This window comes from Brienomyrus brachyistius, chromosome 12, assembly GCF_023856365.1.
Source record: "Brienomyrus brachyistius isolate T26 chromosome 12, BBRACH_0.4, whole genome shotgun sequence".
Lineage (NCBI taxonomy): Eukaryota > Metazoa > Chordata > Actinopteri > Osteoglossiformes > Mormyridae > Brienomyrus > Brienomyrus brachyistius.
The window spans coordinates 4,700,976-4,719,085 of record NC_064544.1 but is presented as its reverse complement, the minus strand read 5'-3'; the positions used below and the strand labels follow the sequence as shown (position 1 = coordinate 4,719,085).

General features: G+C 52.3%; 1 protein-coding gene across 5 annotated transcripts in view; it reads left to right on the top strand.

The window, feature by feature from the left end:
* Positions 1–18,110, top strand: part of LOC125705302 (LIM domain-binding protein 2-like) — a 53,266-nt gene that overhangs the window by 10,688 nt on the left and 24,468 nt on the right. For all 5 annotated transcript variants that reach the window (XM_048971787.1, XM_048971785.1, XM_048971786.1 and 2 more), the window contains exon 2: positions 4,497–4,599. In XM_048971787.1, coding sequence (XP_048827744.1) covers positions 4,497–4,599 — 103 coding nt within the window. The remainder of the gene's footprint in view (positions 1–4,496; positions 4,600–18,110) is intronic.

The window sequence follows — 18,110 nt, the reverse complement described above, 5'->3', positions numbered from 1 at the left end:
CAGGGCAGACACCCCTCCTATTGGCTGCCATTGGCCCAGTGGGCGGTGGCCTCAGGGCAGACGCCCCTCCTATTGGCTTCCATTGGCCCAGTGGGCGGTGGCTTCAGGGCAGACACCCCTCCTATTGGCTTCCATTGGCCCACCTGCTCCCACCACGGTCATTTATGTTTATTTCATTTGGCAGATGCTTTCGTCCAAAGCGATGTACACATGAGGGAAAGATTACGTTACAAATATAGAATTTTTAAGGAGTCCGCTAGGCATAAGTGAATGTTTCCAGTGAATGCCCAGGTACAGTTGTGAGCCGCACTGAAGGAAGCACAGTCATCAACAGCAGAACAGTGATGGATGGATGGATGGAGGAATGTAATGATTGTAATTGACAGGTTAGTAAAATAAGTGTAGAGTTGAGTATTTGGTTACATGGCAGTCAGACGGAGACAAACCAGCCGCTGCAGTGGCATCGTGGGATTGTTCAAAGGCAGATTGTGGTCTGTTCTGGGTCCGCGCCAACAGCGAGAAACGTCGGCCAGACTTCAGTGCAGTGGCCCGGCTGCCAGGGGGAGAGGACATCCAGGAACACAACACCCCCCCCCCAAACACAACCGCAAATGATAATTCTTAACAGCCGTGTGCCGTTTTTCAATAAATCCTTGAGGCATCTGTAAGTGGATAGAAATAGCAGCTTTGCTAATTGACTCTGCGAGTCCGTTGGTTTGCACAGAGCCTCCTTCCCGCTGCTTCTCAGCTCTCTGCCATTAGACATACTTGGCTGCGCGTCTGGGTTTGTTCGGAGGCCTGGAGCCTCCAATCACTGTCACCGTAGTTCATGACCGAGCGCCGCGGACGTTGTAAGGCCCTTTTTTATTGGACGGAAGCGGGTGACTCCCTCCGTGCCATTGCTTGCTCTTTGATGCGACATGTTTGTGCGGATCAGAAATGTAAATTCCCAGAAACTGCTCTGTTTAAATTAGAGAGATGTTTCAAGTTTTGTGTCAGTAGCTAAACAAGCCGGAGTAACATCGTTGATCCTCTTCTTGTGTTGTTATACTGTAAATACTAATAAAAATAGTAAATGAAGTAAGTTAGGAGCTTCATTGTAATTAATAAGTAATAAGGAACAGACTCCAGTGATGTTCTTAATTACACAAACACAACAAATCCCACTTTATAACCATTATTTATCACTCCTTAAATACCACCGTTACTCATTATAATTGGACTTAGGATTTTTAGGGTTACTGCAATTAATCGTAATTAAGATGCCACAAGAGCTTGTTTCCTGATGATCTGCCTTGCAATTAATTACTAATAATTTCACCGGGAAGTATTTTTAATGTAATTACACAGGAGAAAGTAGTGCAGCTGAGCGACCGAACATGCGGCCATGCGGTTTATCAGGTGACACAGTGCGTGAGACGCGTCTGAATCCACAATCACGCGAACACGAAAAGAATTCTGACTCTGATTTAAGCCCCGTTTTGCTACACCGCACTCTCAAGATCTCTTTACAATTTTCATCAATCTTGACCATTTTCCAACCACCACAAAATGTTCAAGAGGGGAATTTAGCTTAATCTAATTACGCCGTTATTGTTTTAGCTTTGAGATTATAGCGCTAATGTATTTATCGTCTGTTGTTTAATCCTCTCGGACACAATGAAATTTATCATGTTTGTTGTGTTTCCAGGCCCAACTGAACTTCCGTTGTGTGTCGTCTTGCATTTATTAAGTTTAATGAGATTTAATGAGATTTTTTTTGTTTCTTTCTCCCGGTGTATTTTCAAAGTAATTATAACAGCAAAACGACACTCAAGTTATTGTCAAGCCTAACTTGGCTTGGTGTAGGGATGCAGTCTGGGGGTGTCCCACGTAATCCGCGTGTTGTCGTTTGTGGAGCCTGGAAACGGGGGCACACAAGTAACTTCTCACATGCTCTCTGCACTGATGTTTATCCCCACTCACACCATGCATTTGTGTGGGGCCCCTGTGGTTTGCAGGCCCCCTGTTGGCAACAAACACTCACTGCACTAAATATTAAATGAGCTTGTTGCTTATTTAGAACCAGCTAGCTACGATTTTCTGTCTCTGCTTGCTAGCTGTGTATTTAGTGCTTGAAAGATATGGGGGGGCCCTAAAGTGGCATTTTCAGGTTGGGCCCCAGATATACTAAAACCCTTCCCTGCATGTTTTGCCTATTACCAGTATGTCTCCGAATTTAATTAAAAAGAGGACTGACAGTAACTAACATAATGTATTAGTGTTATTTGATCTTTCCTCATAATATCTTAGTTAATCACACTCTGTCTTACAGGTAATCAGGCAGGTGGTAAGGATGGCTTCCTTAAAGGGCCAGTGCGCACGTCTGTGGCGGTGATCATAAACGGCTGGGAAAGCTGGCGCTCCGAGGCTAGCTATGGGAGCGCTGATCCCGAATGATCGGTGTATGCCTGACTGAACCGACATCTCCCTGCCAGGCGTGTCCCTCTGTGCCAGTCAACCCATTGGGCCAGTACTTCCCAACCAGGCCCTCGGGGACCCGCAGACAGTCCACATTTTTGCTCTCTCCAGGATCTGGAAGCACCAGACATACTTTGGTCACGCCTGTGCAGTCCTGCCACCAGCTGTAGTCAGACTGTAGGATTTAAAGTGTCCATTACCTGCTATTTGTTGCCACTGAAGAACAAAACCACACCTTGGTCTCTTCCAAAAGTTTTTAGTTTAACATTCACACCTAATTGTTGAACTTACCAGGTTTAGGCTGCAAATACCAGCTAAGCTGAAGCGGCCTGCGGGAATGTTTATACATTTGTGATGTGTGATAAAGAATCTGCTGTGCAGCTTGTAGCCAGTAGTTTGACGGCAGCCTGAGCGCCTGCAGACCAAAGCAGCGAAGGTAAAGAGGGCTTCGGGATTTACGGCACAGGGGAGTCTGAGAGGCAGGGGAAGCTGGGAGAGCACAGCGGAGGTGGGCTCACTGGGGGGAACGTGTCTGCGTTGTTTACCACCATTCTCTAGTTAATTAGTGTTTAATTAAATAATTGATGACTTGAAATCATCGATAGTGCATTGTAATTCTTTATTTACCATATGATAAGAATAATAAATATTTATAATAAACTATGATTTTAATTAAAAAGTGTTGCTTTTTCTTCGTTCTTACAAATAATTAAATATTTATTTTTGTCTCTCTTTTGTATCTTGTGTTTTGGGGAAGTGTCTGTGTTAATTTACTTCATATCTGATCATGTAAGCCGTCGGGGGAAGTCATTCCCCGTTGCCCGTCTTCCTCACCCGTCATTCCCCGTTGCCCGTCTTCCTCACCCGTCATTTCCCGTTGCCCGTCTTCCTCGCCCGTCATTCCCCGTTGCCCGTCTTCCTCGCCCGTCATTCCCCGTTGCCCGTCTTCCTCGCCCTTCATTCCCCGTTGCCCGTCTTCCTCGCCCGTCATTCCCCGTTGCCCGTCTTCCTCGCCCGTCATTCCCCGTTGCCCGTCTTCCTCGCCCGTCATTCCCCGTTGCCCGTCTTCCTCGCCCGTCATTCCCCGTTGCCCGTCTTCCTCGCCCGTCATTCCCCGTTGCCCGTCTTCCTCGCCCTTCATTCCCCGTTGCCCGTCTTCCTCGCCCGTCATTCCCCGTTGCCCGTCTTCCTCGCCCGTCATTCCCCGTTGCCCGTCTTCCTCGCCCGTCATTCCCCGTTGCCCGTCTTCCTCGCCCGTCATTCCCCGTTGCCCGTCTTCCTCGCCCGTCATTCCCCGTTGCCCGTCTTCCTCTACCGTCATTCCCCGTTGCCCGTCTTCCTCGCCCGTCATTCCCCGTTGCCCGTCTTCCTCGCCCGTCATTCCCCGTTGCCCGTCTTCCTCGCCCGTCATTCCCCGTTGCCCGTCTTCCTCGCCCGTCATTCCCCGTTGCCCGTCTTCCTCGCCCTTCATTCCCCGTTGCCCGTCTTCCTCGCCCGTCATTCCCCATTGCCCGTCTTCCTCGCCCGTCATTCCCCGTTGCCCGTCTTCCTCGCCCGTCATTCCCCGTTGCCCGTCTTCCTCGCCCGTCATTCCCCGTTGCCCGTCTTCCTCGCCCGTCATTCCCCGTTGCCCGTCTTCCTCGCCCGTCATTCCCCGTTGCCCGTCTTCCTCGCCCGTCATTCCCCGTTGCCCGTCTTCCTCGCCCTTCATTCCCCGTTGCCCGTCTTCCTCGCCCGTCATTCCCCGTTGCCCGTCTTCCTCGCCCGTCATTCCCCGTTGCCCGTCTTCCTCACCCGTCATTCCCCGTTGCCCGTCTTCCTCGCCCTTCATTCCCCGTTGCCCGTCTTCCTCGCCCGTCATTCCCCGTTGCCCGTCTTCCTCGCCCGTCATTCCCCGTTGCCCGTCTTCCTCGCCCGTCATTCCCCGTTGCCCGTCTTCCTCGCCCGTCATTCCCCGTTGCCCGTCTTCCTCGCCCGTCATTCCCCGTTGCCCGTCTTCCTCACTTCCTCACCCGTCATTCCTGTTGTTGTTTCAGGAAAGTGACAGCCTTTGGTGGGACGCCTTTTCCACGGAGTTCTTCGAGGATGACGCCACATTGACACTGTCATTCTGCCTGGAAGATGGACCAAAGAGATACAGTAATGTCGCTCCCTTCGCCCCACCTTCCCACAATGGCTCCATCCCTGCATGTTCCCTGCTGTTTAGGATTCTTTGTTGGGCGCTGGCCAGCAGCACAGTTAAAGTGACATAACAGCGAAACACAGCAGCAATAAATACCCCGGAATTTTCTGTGATAGGCGGCATAGAGATGATGAGAAGCTGCACTTTATATTTCTCACCAGACAAACACTTATGTGCGTCGTTTGTTTTCTTCTTCTTTGTCATTCCACTAAGCCAGTAAACATGGGATGTAGCACTGATATTTTACAAACACTGGTATTTTGCATCACTGGTATTTTACAGTGTACAGTGCACCATAACTGTAGTTCAGTTTTGGAAATGGCACTGGGCCACAGTCTCACAGCTAGCAATTTACACTGCGCCGCCATCAGATGTGTGTGTGCGTGTGTGTGTGTGGTCCAGGTATACATTACATTGTGGGGACCAAATGTCCCCACACTGATAAAAACTTATTATTTTGATGTTGTGGGGACTTTTCCTAATTGTTTTGCGTGATTGCATGTTGTGTAAGGTCCATGCCTGGTGAGATTAAGCAAACACAGCCATCTATGTGAATTCATCATAAACAGGCAACTGTGAGCAAAATAGCAGAGAAAGTGACCGTCCGTCCCACCTGCCCCTCCGTAGTGTCCGGCCCTCCCACCTGCCCCTCTGCAGTGCCTGGCTTTCCCACCTACCCCTCTGCAGTGCCCGACCGTCCCACCTGCCCCACTGCAGTATCCGGAAGTTTGTGGGTCTCTAGTGTGGCTTGGGTGAAGGGCGGGCAGGTTTGGACAAAAAATAACCTGACTAGTAAAACAGGATGCTAAATTAATTCTAAAATTCTAAATTAAGTCTAGAATCATTGTAACTGGGCCCTTAGGACCAGCATTAGTGCATGAGGTGACGTCTGTGGTGGAGACTAGTTAAATAAAGAGTGCGGGATTAGTGCTGGTTAACCAGCCTTTTTCTCTCACAGCTTTATTTTAATGAGCCTGTTCCCCTACTGCTCCTCCCTGACTGTTCTTACCCTTTGTCTGGACCTTAATTCCCTCAGTATTGCCGTAATACCCTTAATATGGCAGACAGTTCTGAAGTGTTTTTTTGTCTGTCAGTTTCCTACTTCTGTGATTGGTTCCATATCCACTAAGCCCTTCACTTACGCCTTAAATGTCCCATTTATGTGCCAGAATGGACTAAATTGTAGAATGACTCAGTGATAGTATTTCATCTTGATTCAAGCGTGTCTAACAGTCAAATACGCTTCTGGGAGGGTAGGGCATGTGGTTTTTTCGCCTCCGTAAGCTTACTGTGCAGCTGAAACTTCAGAAACCATAGAACGCCTCATATTTAGGTATGGCAGCCTGCGGGACCACGGGACTAATTAGCCGGTCTTTTCTGACACTGAGTATCCATCCCATAATTGTTTAGTCTGGGTTTCTAAGCGGCGTACATTTATCCGAGGGGACCTGGCCTGGTCCTAAGCTGGACACGGTGCTCTGTGACTTTTAGGGACCTTTAGGAAAACGTGAGAGGAACAGCTGGGGTACGAATGTTGCAGCTTTAGGAGAGTCACTGTTACACCCACAATGGCAGATTCTGGAGTGAATAACAGAGAGAGTGATTTCCAGCAAATGTTGGTGTTTCCTGTGCAGGAACGATGTCCAGCAAGTATCCAGACACCTGTAGCGTCTGTGTCAATAGATGAGACTCTTTTGGGGGGGTGATGCTGTTATTCTGTTCATTCTGCTAGCTGCTTGTTGCCACAGAGGTGACGATTATAGGGACAGTAATCCACACAGGCTTCCGTCTTGTGACCACTTATATCCTGGGCAGGGAGCAGCAGTAATGAAAGTTTGAAATGCACAGTGATCATTACCAGTGTCTCAGTCTAGTGTAAAGTTCACGTCTGATCAATCGTGTCCTTGCGATAGCTGCAAGTTAAACAAACAAAAATAGCATAAATGATACTTCACGGTAAAAGTCTCGGGAAAAGTTTGCTTTTCTCCTGAAAGCGCTACATTGTGCCATTCAGCGTGAGTCGATTATAGGTACTTATGTTTGCGCATTACAGCTCGTGAATTATTAGTCTCGCTCGTTAGGTTTTTGCCCTCGATTCGTTTCATGCACCCACCACCCCGCCCCCCCCGGCGCTTGCTGTCAGCTGAGATTAATCGCGTCTCCCGCAATTTGCCATTCACAGGGTTACACTTACTTATTCCTGTCAATGACGGTGATACCAAGCAAGGACGCTGTTTACCAGCGGTCAGACATGCATCTGTGTGCGCCCCCTATTGTTCACAAACAGTCACAACACTAAATATTAAATTAATGTGCCTTATGTAGGACAGGCTGAAGCAGCACCTTCTGCTAACGAGCTAACTACCATCTTCTGAGGTAGGGCAGGGCGGCGGGGGAAGCCCCCCCCCCCCCCAAAGGGACACAGCTCAGGGAATGAATACATCTCACAGGTTGGTGTGGGTTTAGGCCCGTCTGTTGTCCCTTTGGTAGGACACCGTAAAGGTGGATGGAGATCTTTGGGTGTGAATCCCTGCAGCGATTGAGATTAGCTGCTAGCGTTCATCTGGTGGAGGCATTTCGAGGCTGCAGTGTTTCCTCAATGAGTCGGTCTGTCATCGTTATGCAGATGAACGATGATGCAAGTTCCTGTGAAGCCCGGGGATGTCCTCAGCCAATCATAACAATGTGGGCGGGGCTGATATAAGCAAATGAGGGGCCAAATCACTTCGGAACCGGCCTTTTCAGTGAAGTATCTCAGTTTCCCCCATTTGACTACCCATAAACTCGGGCGAGACGTTTAATGACGTCTTCACTGTCCTTTTTTATTATAATATAATGTAGCTGTTTATGGGTTTCCTGTCCAGTTTGCTATTTAAGTGCAATAATCAGAAAATGATGCATATATTAATATAACGATAAACGCATGCGTTCTCTTAAACATTTCACCTTCAGTTCTTCCCATTTATACTTTGTTACAGAAATGAAAATGGATCTTTATGATTCTTTATTCTTTTTTATTTGTCGCGTTTAGTTCACTCAGGCGTGACATGCTATCTCCCCGCGCCCCTCGCAGTGGTCACAGGCACGCAGACATCTCTGTGCCCTGCCAGTGCTGTGGCGGGTGCCTTATTCCTGCCGGTTTGCTCTTGGGCGTCAGGCTCAGCATAATTAACCTCGCAGGCTGCATACTTCTACTCCAAATTCCCAACCTTCCCAGCTTGACAGGTTCGCTGGTTTTCATTCCGCCATTTATTTTAATTAACTGCTATTCTGTGACCTCCTGAATGACTACCAACAGCAAACCAGTTATTTGTGGGTGTGCTGTAATTGTCTAGCAGTAATGCAGAAGTTGCAAAAATATATCTGCAATAACAGATATATAATTGTATACAAAGCCCTTAAATGGACACATTTCCATTTATCTGATTCTCTTGGATCTTGAATAATTAAGCAGGTAAATATCTAGATAAGTAAAAGTTCAATGCAAAATAATTTCACAGCTAATCGACTGTGGGGAGCTGATGGTATTAATGATGTGCAGCTGTGACAGTGCATGCGGACAGACGCCGTTAAAATGCGAAAGATCCTGAACCGCATCTCCTGCGCGGCTTGGGCCCTCGCATTCGGTCATGGAACAGCTCAGGTAAAACAGGAAGGTTAATGATCGAGATGCTCCGTGGCATGTAGGCCAGGAGTCAGCTGAGTGATTCCACCACGGAGCCCTTCAGTAAGGCCCTTAACTGCCTGCTTTCTCAGTTGTATGTTGCTTTGGATAAATGCATCTAATAAATGTTATACTCCCTGGAAAACAGCTGCAATGATCTGTGACCTGAATTTTTGGCCTTTGAGTTCTGATATCAACCATGTAGAGATCAGAATGTGTGCGTGTCATGAAGGTATCTCCAAAATGAGTGAGAAATCCCTCCTTCAGCTCTGCATTCAATGGTGCCTTTGTTGTCATTTAGCTGAGGTCAGTCCTTCGCTTCCACAGCAGTTTGCTGTTATATTCTGTCACCTGGATTCTGCCTGTACGCTTGTGCCCAGCTGCATCCTGGGGATTTTACCCAGCCCAAAGCGGTGCCTGTGTGCCCATCCCCTGCCCCCATCTCCAGGCTGCCCCCCAACTCCCCACGCCTTCGCATTTATCTCCTCTCTCGCTGGCAGGCAGCCAAGCTGTGGCCTGCAGATAAGAGCGTGACTTTAAGCTGTAGTTAGGTGTACCTATGGGGTTAGGCCGTAAGGAGGTGTACCTACGGGGTTAGGCCGTAAGGAGGTGTACCTACGGAGTTAGGCCGCAAGGAGGTGTACCTACGGGGTTAGGCCGTAAGGAGGTGTACCTACGGGGTTAGGCCGTAAGGAGGTGTACCTACGGGGTTAGGCCGCAAGGAGGTGTACCTACGGGGTTAGGCCGTAAGGAGGTGTACCTACGGGGTTAGGCCGTAAGGAGGGGTACCTACGGGGTTAGGCCGTAAGGAGGGGTACCTACGGGGTTAGGCCGCAAGGAGGTGTACCTACGGGGTTAAGCTGCAAGGAGGTGTACACAGGCATGTGCATACTTGTACACAGATATGTAGACACATGTGGAAACATGTAAACAGGCATGTAGACACGCATAGACAGGTATGTAGACGTGTAAACAGTCATATAGACACGTGTAGACAGACACGTAAACATGTGTAAACAGGCATGTAGACACGCATAGACAGGTATGTAGACGTGTAAACAGTCATATAGACATGTGTAGACAGACATGTAAACATGTGTAAACAGGCATGTAGACACGCATAGACAGGCATGTACTCCCCCATTTTAATTTGTCAGCCTTTATTTATGCATAGTCTCAGGAACATCACGATTTATATTTCACTTCAGATTCTACCAGTACAATTAAATTCTACTTATTTGTATATAGCACCGTTAACAATCACCCCTAGGTACCTTACAAGAGTGTGTGGCAATTCATAATTTATAAACTGGTGCAGGAGAGAGGGAGAAGGGAAAGAATGAACGTCAGAAGGCGGTGGAGGAGAGGAAGCAAAAACTCCAGTATGAGAAGAATAAGAAAACGGGGCAGCTGAGGGACGTGGGAGGGGCCGTTTCTCACGGTCAGGGTGTCACGTGACCTGCGACCTACGGTTTCTTAGCCTGGTCGCGGGCCGACGTGGAACTGGATTAGATCAGAAAGCAGCTTCCATGGCGATCCTCTCCTCCCCATCACGAGGAAGGTTGGGCTCCTGTCAGCATCCCCCCCCCACCAGGAACACCAGGAAACATAAACAGAAGCTTCCAGAAGGCCGAGCGGCGGCGTCACAATCCGCGCTAACGGTTAGAAGCTATTAAGCCGCTCTGTTGTACGGTTTCATATTAATTACCGAGCTACAGACGGAAAACTGAGGACTCCAGCGCCTCAAGCAGAATCGGCAAATTAATTAAGCGTCCAGATGAACATTTATCACTCTCATGTGTTCCCACCTGTGCCAGTAGCTCCGCCTCTGTGTTTAGTGACTCTGGCCGGCCAGCAGTTTTTCACATTTTACTTTTTTGGGCTGTTTGTGATATTGTTGGTTGTTTCAACACGGTTTGCTGTATTATCCATCCATCCATCCATCCATCTTCCAAACCGCTTATCCTACTGGGTCACGGGGGGTCCGGAGCCTATCCCGGAAGCAATGGGCACAAGGCAGGGAACAACCCAGGATGGGGGGCCAGCCCATCGCAGGACACACTCACTCACCATTCACTCACACATGCACACCTATGGGCAATTTAGCAAGTCCAACTAGCCACCCCCTCACCCTAACCACTGCACCACCTAGCCCACTGAACATCATCCCTGGTGTTCAGGAGGGTCCAGGAATAGCCCAGCTACAAAACCCTCGAAAAAGCAGTAAATGTGAAACTGCCCAGTAGAATATAAGGCTGAATAAAGAGTTAAAAATGGATACATTTCCAGCCAGACCCCAGAACCGAGCTCGCGTTTGGGACATGACCGGGTCCGGCTGCTCGACCGAGCTCGCCATCTGCGGTCGTACACCGAGCTGCATTTCTGTCACGCCGGAAGCTTCATGAATCCTTCATTTCCGGTTAAGAACATCCACACCGCAGCCCTGGACTGACCCTTAGCAGCCAAAGTCTTTAGAGAGCAATAGTAATTTATTAATGTCTGAGTTTGGATGTTATGGTGCGGCTCTCCGTAGGGCTCTCATCCACGTCACGGGCAGCCTGGACTTGCTCAGCCCGCTCGCTAACTTACCGGTTCATCTGTCCCGATTTGATAAACAGAGTTTTAATTTGTCCCCCTCTGGCCATTAGGGTCAGTTATTTTAGTAGCTATTCGCTGCTTAGAAATCATGCATTACGTTGGTTTGTGAAGCAGATTTATTGCTTTTTATTTTTAATTTTTAAATGGGGTGTATAATTGTGCCCTAGTGCTACGCCATTTAGCATTTGAGTTCCGTGCTGAGCATCTAGAAGGTTCCTGTGCAGAGGGACTAGACATCCTAGGCTTAACCAGCCCATCCAGTTACTAAAATTGTCTAAGGCATTTATGGAAAGAAATACTGGAGACTAATTTAGATGAAAAATGCTAATGCTTATGCTAATTTGATAGCTTTGGGTGCCGTAATCTTTCTTACTAATGGCTCGATAGAGAAGCTAAAAATGTAAATAGTGCACATATTAATCTCTGAATGACCAAACATTCAGTCACGCTGGATGGTAATGCTCGTTAGGTCAACAATATACACTGTTGTTAGCCTTGTTGGTGTCAGAGTTTCTGCTGTTCTGTGTGTGTGTGTGTGTGTGTGTGTGTGTGTGTCTGCTTGGATTATGTTTATATTACATTGTGGGTCCAATTGTTCCCTCATAATGTAATAAAAACCTGTTTTTTTAAGTTGTGGGGATTTCAGGTCCCCACAAAGACCTGTGAATGCAATCCCAAAAGTAAGGCAGGGTGTACCCCAGCCCCGTGCCCTGTGGTGGACCGGCATCCCGTCCAGGGTGTACCCCAGCCCCGAGCCCTGTGATGGACCGGCATCCCATCCAGGGTGTACCCCAGCCCCGTGCCCCGTGATGGACCGGCATCCCATCCAGGGTGTACCCCAGCCCCGAGCCCTGTGATGGACCGCCATCCCGTCCAGGGTGTACCCCAGCCCCGAGCCCTGTGATGGACCGCCATCCCGTCCAGGGTGTACCCCAGCCCCGAGCCCTGTGATGGACCGGCATCCCATCCAGGGTGTACCCCAGCCCCGTGCCCCGTGATGGACCGGCATCCCATCCAGGGTGTACCCCAGCCCCGTGCCCTGTGATGGACCGGCATCCCATCCAGGGTGTACCCCAGCCCCGTGCCCTGTGATGGACCGGCATCCCATCCAGGGTGTACCCCAGCCCCGAGCCCTGTGATGGACCGGCATCCCATCCAGGGTGTACCCCAGCCCCGTGCCCTGTGATGGACCGGCATCCCATCCAGGGTGTACCCCAGCCCCGAGCCCTGTGATGGACCGGCATCCCATCCAGGGTGTACCCCAGCCCCGTGCCCCGTGATGGACCGGCATCCCATCCAGGGTGTACCCCAGCCCCGTGCCCTGTGATGGACCGGCATCCCATCCAGGGTGTACCCCAGCCCCGTGCCCTGTGATGGACCGGCATCCCATCCAGGGTGTACCCCAGCCCCGAGCCCTGTGATGGACCGGCATCCCATCCAGGGTGTACCCCAGCCCCGTGCCCCGTGATGGACCGGCATCCCATCCAGGGTGTACCCCAGCCCCGAGCCCCTGGATTCCCTCCCAGAAAGCTTGACTGAGAGGTGGAGTGCAGCCTCAGGGAGACGCAGAGGGCGGCCTGGAGATGCCCAATCGTCTCAACTGGAAATCTTGGGATTGTGGGTGCGAGTCACACTATTGGGAGGAAAACGGAGCACTGGGCAGGGGGTGGGAACGCGACGCACAGCCCTCGAGGTCTGACGGCACATCGGCACAATAATGAGAGCCAGTTAACTGGCAGACACTGGCACAGGGCCAAGCCAATTTGGGAAATATCTCTAACTCCCAAAAAGTTTATTTACCATTATTTCGTTCTTCAGAATAAGTGCAATGGGTCTGTAATATGGGGCGTTTTTATCACCCTCCCAGAGACTAAGCACACTGCTGGGCACTTAACTCCGTAATTGTCAGATAGCAAATGTGAGCTGAATGGGGAGTAGAGTGTCTTTACGAGCCCCAGTTTGTGAGGTACAAGCTGGCTGCGTGCGGGGGCAGGGGGGCGGGGGGGGGGGGGCTCCCTGGAGACATCATTACCCGCACGCTGGGTGGCTTTCTTGCTGTGGGATTCTCTCGATGGAAAGTCTCACTCCGCCACACATGTGCCCAGCAGAAATTCCTGGGGAAAGCCGGTTCTGGAAGTGGTTCCCTCTCGCCTCATGGCGCCGGACCTCGGGTGCTGAATCCCAGAATCTTTTTATTTTGACGTAACAGATCTACATGCTTTCCTGGAGCATGGTTTTTTTTTGAGTAATGTTACTACTCTGTACTACGCTGATGGCTGAGTATGGCCTGGGGATATAGAGTAACTGGTATTATAGGTTGGTTTGTCCTTGGTATAGTTTGTAAGCACCAGCCTGTTGATTCACTCTGTCTACTAACTCTCTAGTCTATTTGAAAGTAATGATACAGATTTACCCCTAAATACGTAATAACTTATTTACGTTCTTTTTTCGCACTGTACAGTGTAGGAAAAATGCTAAAATTACAAACCTGCAGCGATTTTTTTTTAAAATACGGGGTAAGCAAAACGCCATTGAATCCTTTACAGCGTAATGAGTCGTTCCATTTTTTAACTTGGCTTCGCTTGACCTCACAGCGACACATTTTGCCTCTTTTGGCCAATAAGTGCAGAAAACTGCTGGTACAGCGGAAGATGTTCCTTCTAAAAGCATTTTATTGGTCCTGGACAATGACAGTCGGTTCATTTGCGGCCCCTGTTCTGCTGTTCCACTGAAATGTGTCCATATTTATTGCACTGGCCAGATGCAGATTTTTTTGTGCTGTTCCCTTTTTCGTAAGTTACTCTGCTAAAACTGTACTGTCGAATTGAGGAAAGGGATCGACGTGAACAGCAGGCCCTTACGTCAGCAGCTGTACTCTGACGGGACACATCTGTAGATGGGCAGCCTTAAGGAGCACCTCTGTAAGGAACCCTGTAAGGTCTCTCACCATCTGGACACCACTGCCATGGTGACACTTAAGGCTCCAGTTTTTAGGGCTCCATCCATCTGTCCATCCATCCACCCAGTGAAACACACAAACATTACGTATCTATATCTTTGTGGGGACTCTGCATTAATTTCTATGGGCAAAACCCTAATCCCAATGACCACCTTAACCCCTACCCAGCCCTCACCTTAACCATAAGCAAACAAACAAAATACAATTCTTTTGACATTTTTCAGTTGCATTCATGTATTTTTTATATATAAAATTGCAGTTTCCCCAAAAAATATCAACACAAGGTCAAAATGACAGGTTTTCATCAGATCGATCGATCTGATGAATCCATCCATTCATCCATCTATCCATTCATCCATCCATTCACTTAACGTGGACTGTGTCTCAGGTCTGCACGGAATGTTTATTTTATTTTTAAAGTCCACCTCAGTCTCTGGTCCGCTGCACTTCATATCAGGGAATCGCCGGTGCCTGTAATTCCTCGTGTTGCACAGTTTGAACCCCCCCGGCTTGCTTCCGTCACACTGGTGTGGGTTCCAGATACCTTCAGGGACAGAACCGCTTCACTGCTGACACAAAGCGGTGCGTCGTGGCGGGTTCATGCCACTCCGCTTTCCAAACCCGGATATTTTGCCTTCAGAGATGCAGGGTATGGGTTCCTCCCTAAATCTGTGACAACGGGGTCCCAGGCGCGGCAAAGAGGCGAGGGGGCAGACCCGGGCGCGGCAAAGAGGCTACGGGGCGGACCCGGGCGCGGCAAAGAGGCGAGGGGGCGGACCCAGGTGCGGTAAAGAGGCGAGGGGGCGGTCCCAGGTGCGGCAAACGGGCGACGGGGCAGTCCCAGGCGCGGCAAAGAGGCGAGGGGGCAGACCCGGGCGCGGCAAAGAGGCTACGGGGCGGACCCGGGCGCGGCAAAGAGGCGAGGGGGCGGACCCAGGTGCGGTAAAGAGGCGAGGGGGCGGTCCCAGGTGCGGCAAACGGGCGACGGGGCGGTCCCGGGCGCGGCAAAGAGGCGACGGGGCGTACCCGGGCGCGGCAAAGAGGCGACGGGGCGGACCCGGGCGCGGCAAAGAGGCTACGGGGCGGACCCGGGCGCGGCAAAGAGGCTACGGGGCGGACCCGGGCGCGGCAAAGAGGCGAGGGGGCGGACCCGGGCGCGGTAAAGAGGCGAGGGGGCGGTCCCGGGCGCGGCAAAGAGGCGAGGGGGCGGTCCCGGGCGCGGCAAAGAGGCGAGGGGGCGGTCCCGGGCGCGGCAAAGAGGCGAGGGGGCGGACCCGGGCGCGGCAAAGAGGCGACGGGGCGGACCCGGGCGCGGCAAAGAGGCGAGGGGGCGGTCCCGGGCGCGGCAAAGAGGCGACGGGGCGGACCCGGGCGCGGCAAAGAGGCGAGGGGGCGGACCCGGGCGCGGCAAAGAGGCGAGGGGGCGGACCCGGGCGCGGCAAAGAGGCGAGGGGGCGGACCCGGGCGCGGCAAAGAGGCGAGGGGGCGGACCCGGGCGCGGCAAAGAGGCGAGGGGGCGGTCCCGGGCGCGGCAAAGAGGCGAGGGGGGCGGTCCCGGGCGCGGCAAACGGGCGAGGGGGCGGTCCCGGGCGCGGCAAAGAGGCGACGGGGCGGACCCGGGCGCGGCAAAGAGGCTACGGGGGCGGACCCGGGCGCGGCAAAGAGGCTACGGGGGCGGTCCCGGGCGCGGCAAAGAGGCGACGGGGCGGACCCGGGCGCGGCAAAGAGGCGACGGGGCGGACCCGGGCGCGGCAAAGAGGCGAGGGGGCGGACCCGGGCGCGGCAAAGAGGCGAGGGGGCGGTCCCGGGCGCGGCAAAGAGGCGAGGGGGCGGTCCCGGGCGCGGCAAAGAGGCTACGGGGCGGACCCGGGCGCGGCAAAGAGGCGAGGGGGCGGTCCCGGGCGCGGCAAAGAGGCTACGGGGCGGACCCGGGCGCGGCAAAGAGGCGAGGGGGCGGACCCGGGCGCGGCAAAGAGGCGAGGGGGCGGTCCCGGGCGCGGCAAAGAGGCGAGGGGGCGGACCCGGGCGCGGCAAAGAGGCGAGGGGGCGGACCCGGGCGCGGCAAAGAGGCGAGGGGGCGGACCCGGGCGCGGCAAAGAGGCGAGGGGGCGGACCCGGGCGCGGCAAAGAGGCGAGGGGGCGGTCCCGGGCGCGGCAAAGAGGCGAGGGGGCGGACCCGGGCGCGGCAAAGAGGCGACGGGGCGGACCCGGGCGCGGCAAAGAGGCGAGGGGGCGGACCCGGGCGCGGCAAACAGGCGAGGGGGCGGTCCCGGGCGCGGCAAACGGGCGACGGGGCGGACCCGGGCGCGGCAAAGAGGCGAGGGGGCGGACCCGGGCGCGGCAAAGAGGCGAGGGGGCAGATGCTAATCCTCTTCCTAGACGTCCCCAGCGGCGATACACTGACACTTCCCAAGTCCAGGTACAGATCTATGTTTCTATAGCTTCAGAGAAACGTGTAAAACTGTAAATGTGGTTTTTACCCAAGAAAATTTCCCACTACATCCCCCCACCCCCCTAACCCCATGTTCAGAAACCAGGCCCAGGTTACCAGAATCTATCCCTGCTTGTCCCTAAAGTACAGACAGTGTCACTGGAGAATCGACCCCAGACGGAACCCAGCACCTTCCCTGCATGCGGGTTCTCTATATCGTTCTGGATCCTTCCTTCATGAGCCCCAATTCTTGCATCCTGCATCCCACCGACCACATCTGGGAGAGACGTTCCTCAGCAGTCATTCGGAATGCTTTAGGGTCCTAGTCAGTGACAGAGTGCTAGGGAAGGTAGTCCCCCTTCCTGCAGTTCCGACACCGCCCCCCCCGTCGGCCTCCCACAGGCCGCTATCGCTGGCGGTAACTCGTGTCAAATTTCACACTCTTCCGTCTCCGACCGCTGGCTGCACTCCCAGAGAGCAGCATAAATTAACGCAGCTAATTAACGCGGTGTTCGTCAGTTGTGCATCGCGCGTGTACGCTGTGCTCATTGTTCAGCGAGACGCGCAGGCGACGATGCCGTCTCCTAGCTGAGCGTCCCCGGCGCCAAGCCGGCCCTTGGTCTGCATTCCAAATAAAACAGCAGGGAAAACCTTGCCGGGAATCCCGGAAACATAGTCAGATTTTAGGTTTTAAGACGATTTTTAAATGTTTTTTTCTGTTTACTGTAGTATAATGAGGCCTGAGATATGGGTCAACTTCATGCAGATTCTGTCGGGGGAAATATTGAAAAAAAAATGCACAGTTGGTCATTTGTAATCATCGTAATGGTACTTACTGCACATATTTTTATAGCTGGTTGTCAGCGTATATTTCAGGGGCCAGTTCATGTATTAAAAAAAAGTGGAGAAAATGTACATGGAGATGATGTCCTGAACTACTGGAACGAACACAAATTCAGATTTGATAATAAATGCAAATTCTGTACTGATGGAGGAGCCAATATATTTGCATCAAAAAGAGCAAACATACAATGAAATCTAAAGACGTTTTTGGATGGAACGAGTCCCGAACACCAACTGGTGGGATTCGCTCTTATTAGCATGTGACCCCTGAGTCTGGAGAGCAGCATTAATATGTATGACTCGCTGCGGCTGTTTACCATCTCGATAAATATTTAGGGGGACCGCGGCTCGCCCCTCAGAAGGTAACGGGCGTGGGATTGACGCACCCGCCCCGCTTACCTCTGCCCCCGCTGTAGTGATTTTCCAGTCCGTTTGCCGGCAACCCGCCATGCGTGGCTTCCGGAAGCTTCCAGAGCGGCTGTCAGGTGTGCTGCTGTAAATGCGGCTCCCTCTCCAGAGCGGCGGCCCATTTATTCCGCGGAGCCCCCCCCCACCGGGTCCGTCAGCCTGCGTGTTCAGTTACTGGTACCAGAGTTCATCAGCTCTACATAAAGCAGTCACGGCAGCTTTGCCCTTGCAGCGCTGTACTCTGGCAAAAGGGGGAAAACCCGGACCATGGAGGGGTCTGGGGGGGACTTTGTGTCGCGGGGCAGCTGGGCTGCACTGGTATGCAGGCTTAGAACCCAGAGCTGTGGGTTCGATTCCCGCCCGCAGGTCCGCCTGTTCCTTGTATCGTCTGGGATTCCCGTTGCAGACCACAGACTTGCAGTTAGGTAACATGGTGTCTCTAAAGTGCCCGTAGTGTGTGAGTTTGTGACCCAGCGGCGTGCTGCGACCCCATGCCCCTGTGCTTCCTGGCACTGGCTGCAGGCTCACTGCCGCCCTCTGCTGGCGAAATCCTACAGAAAATAAG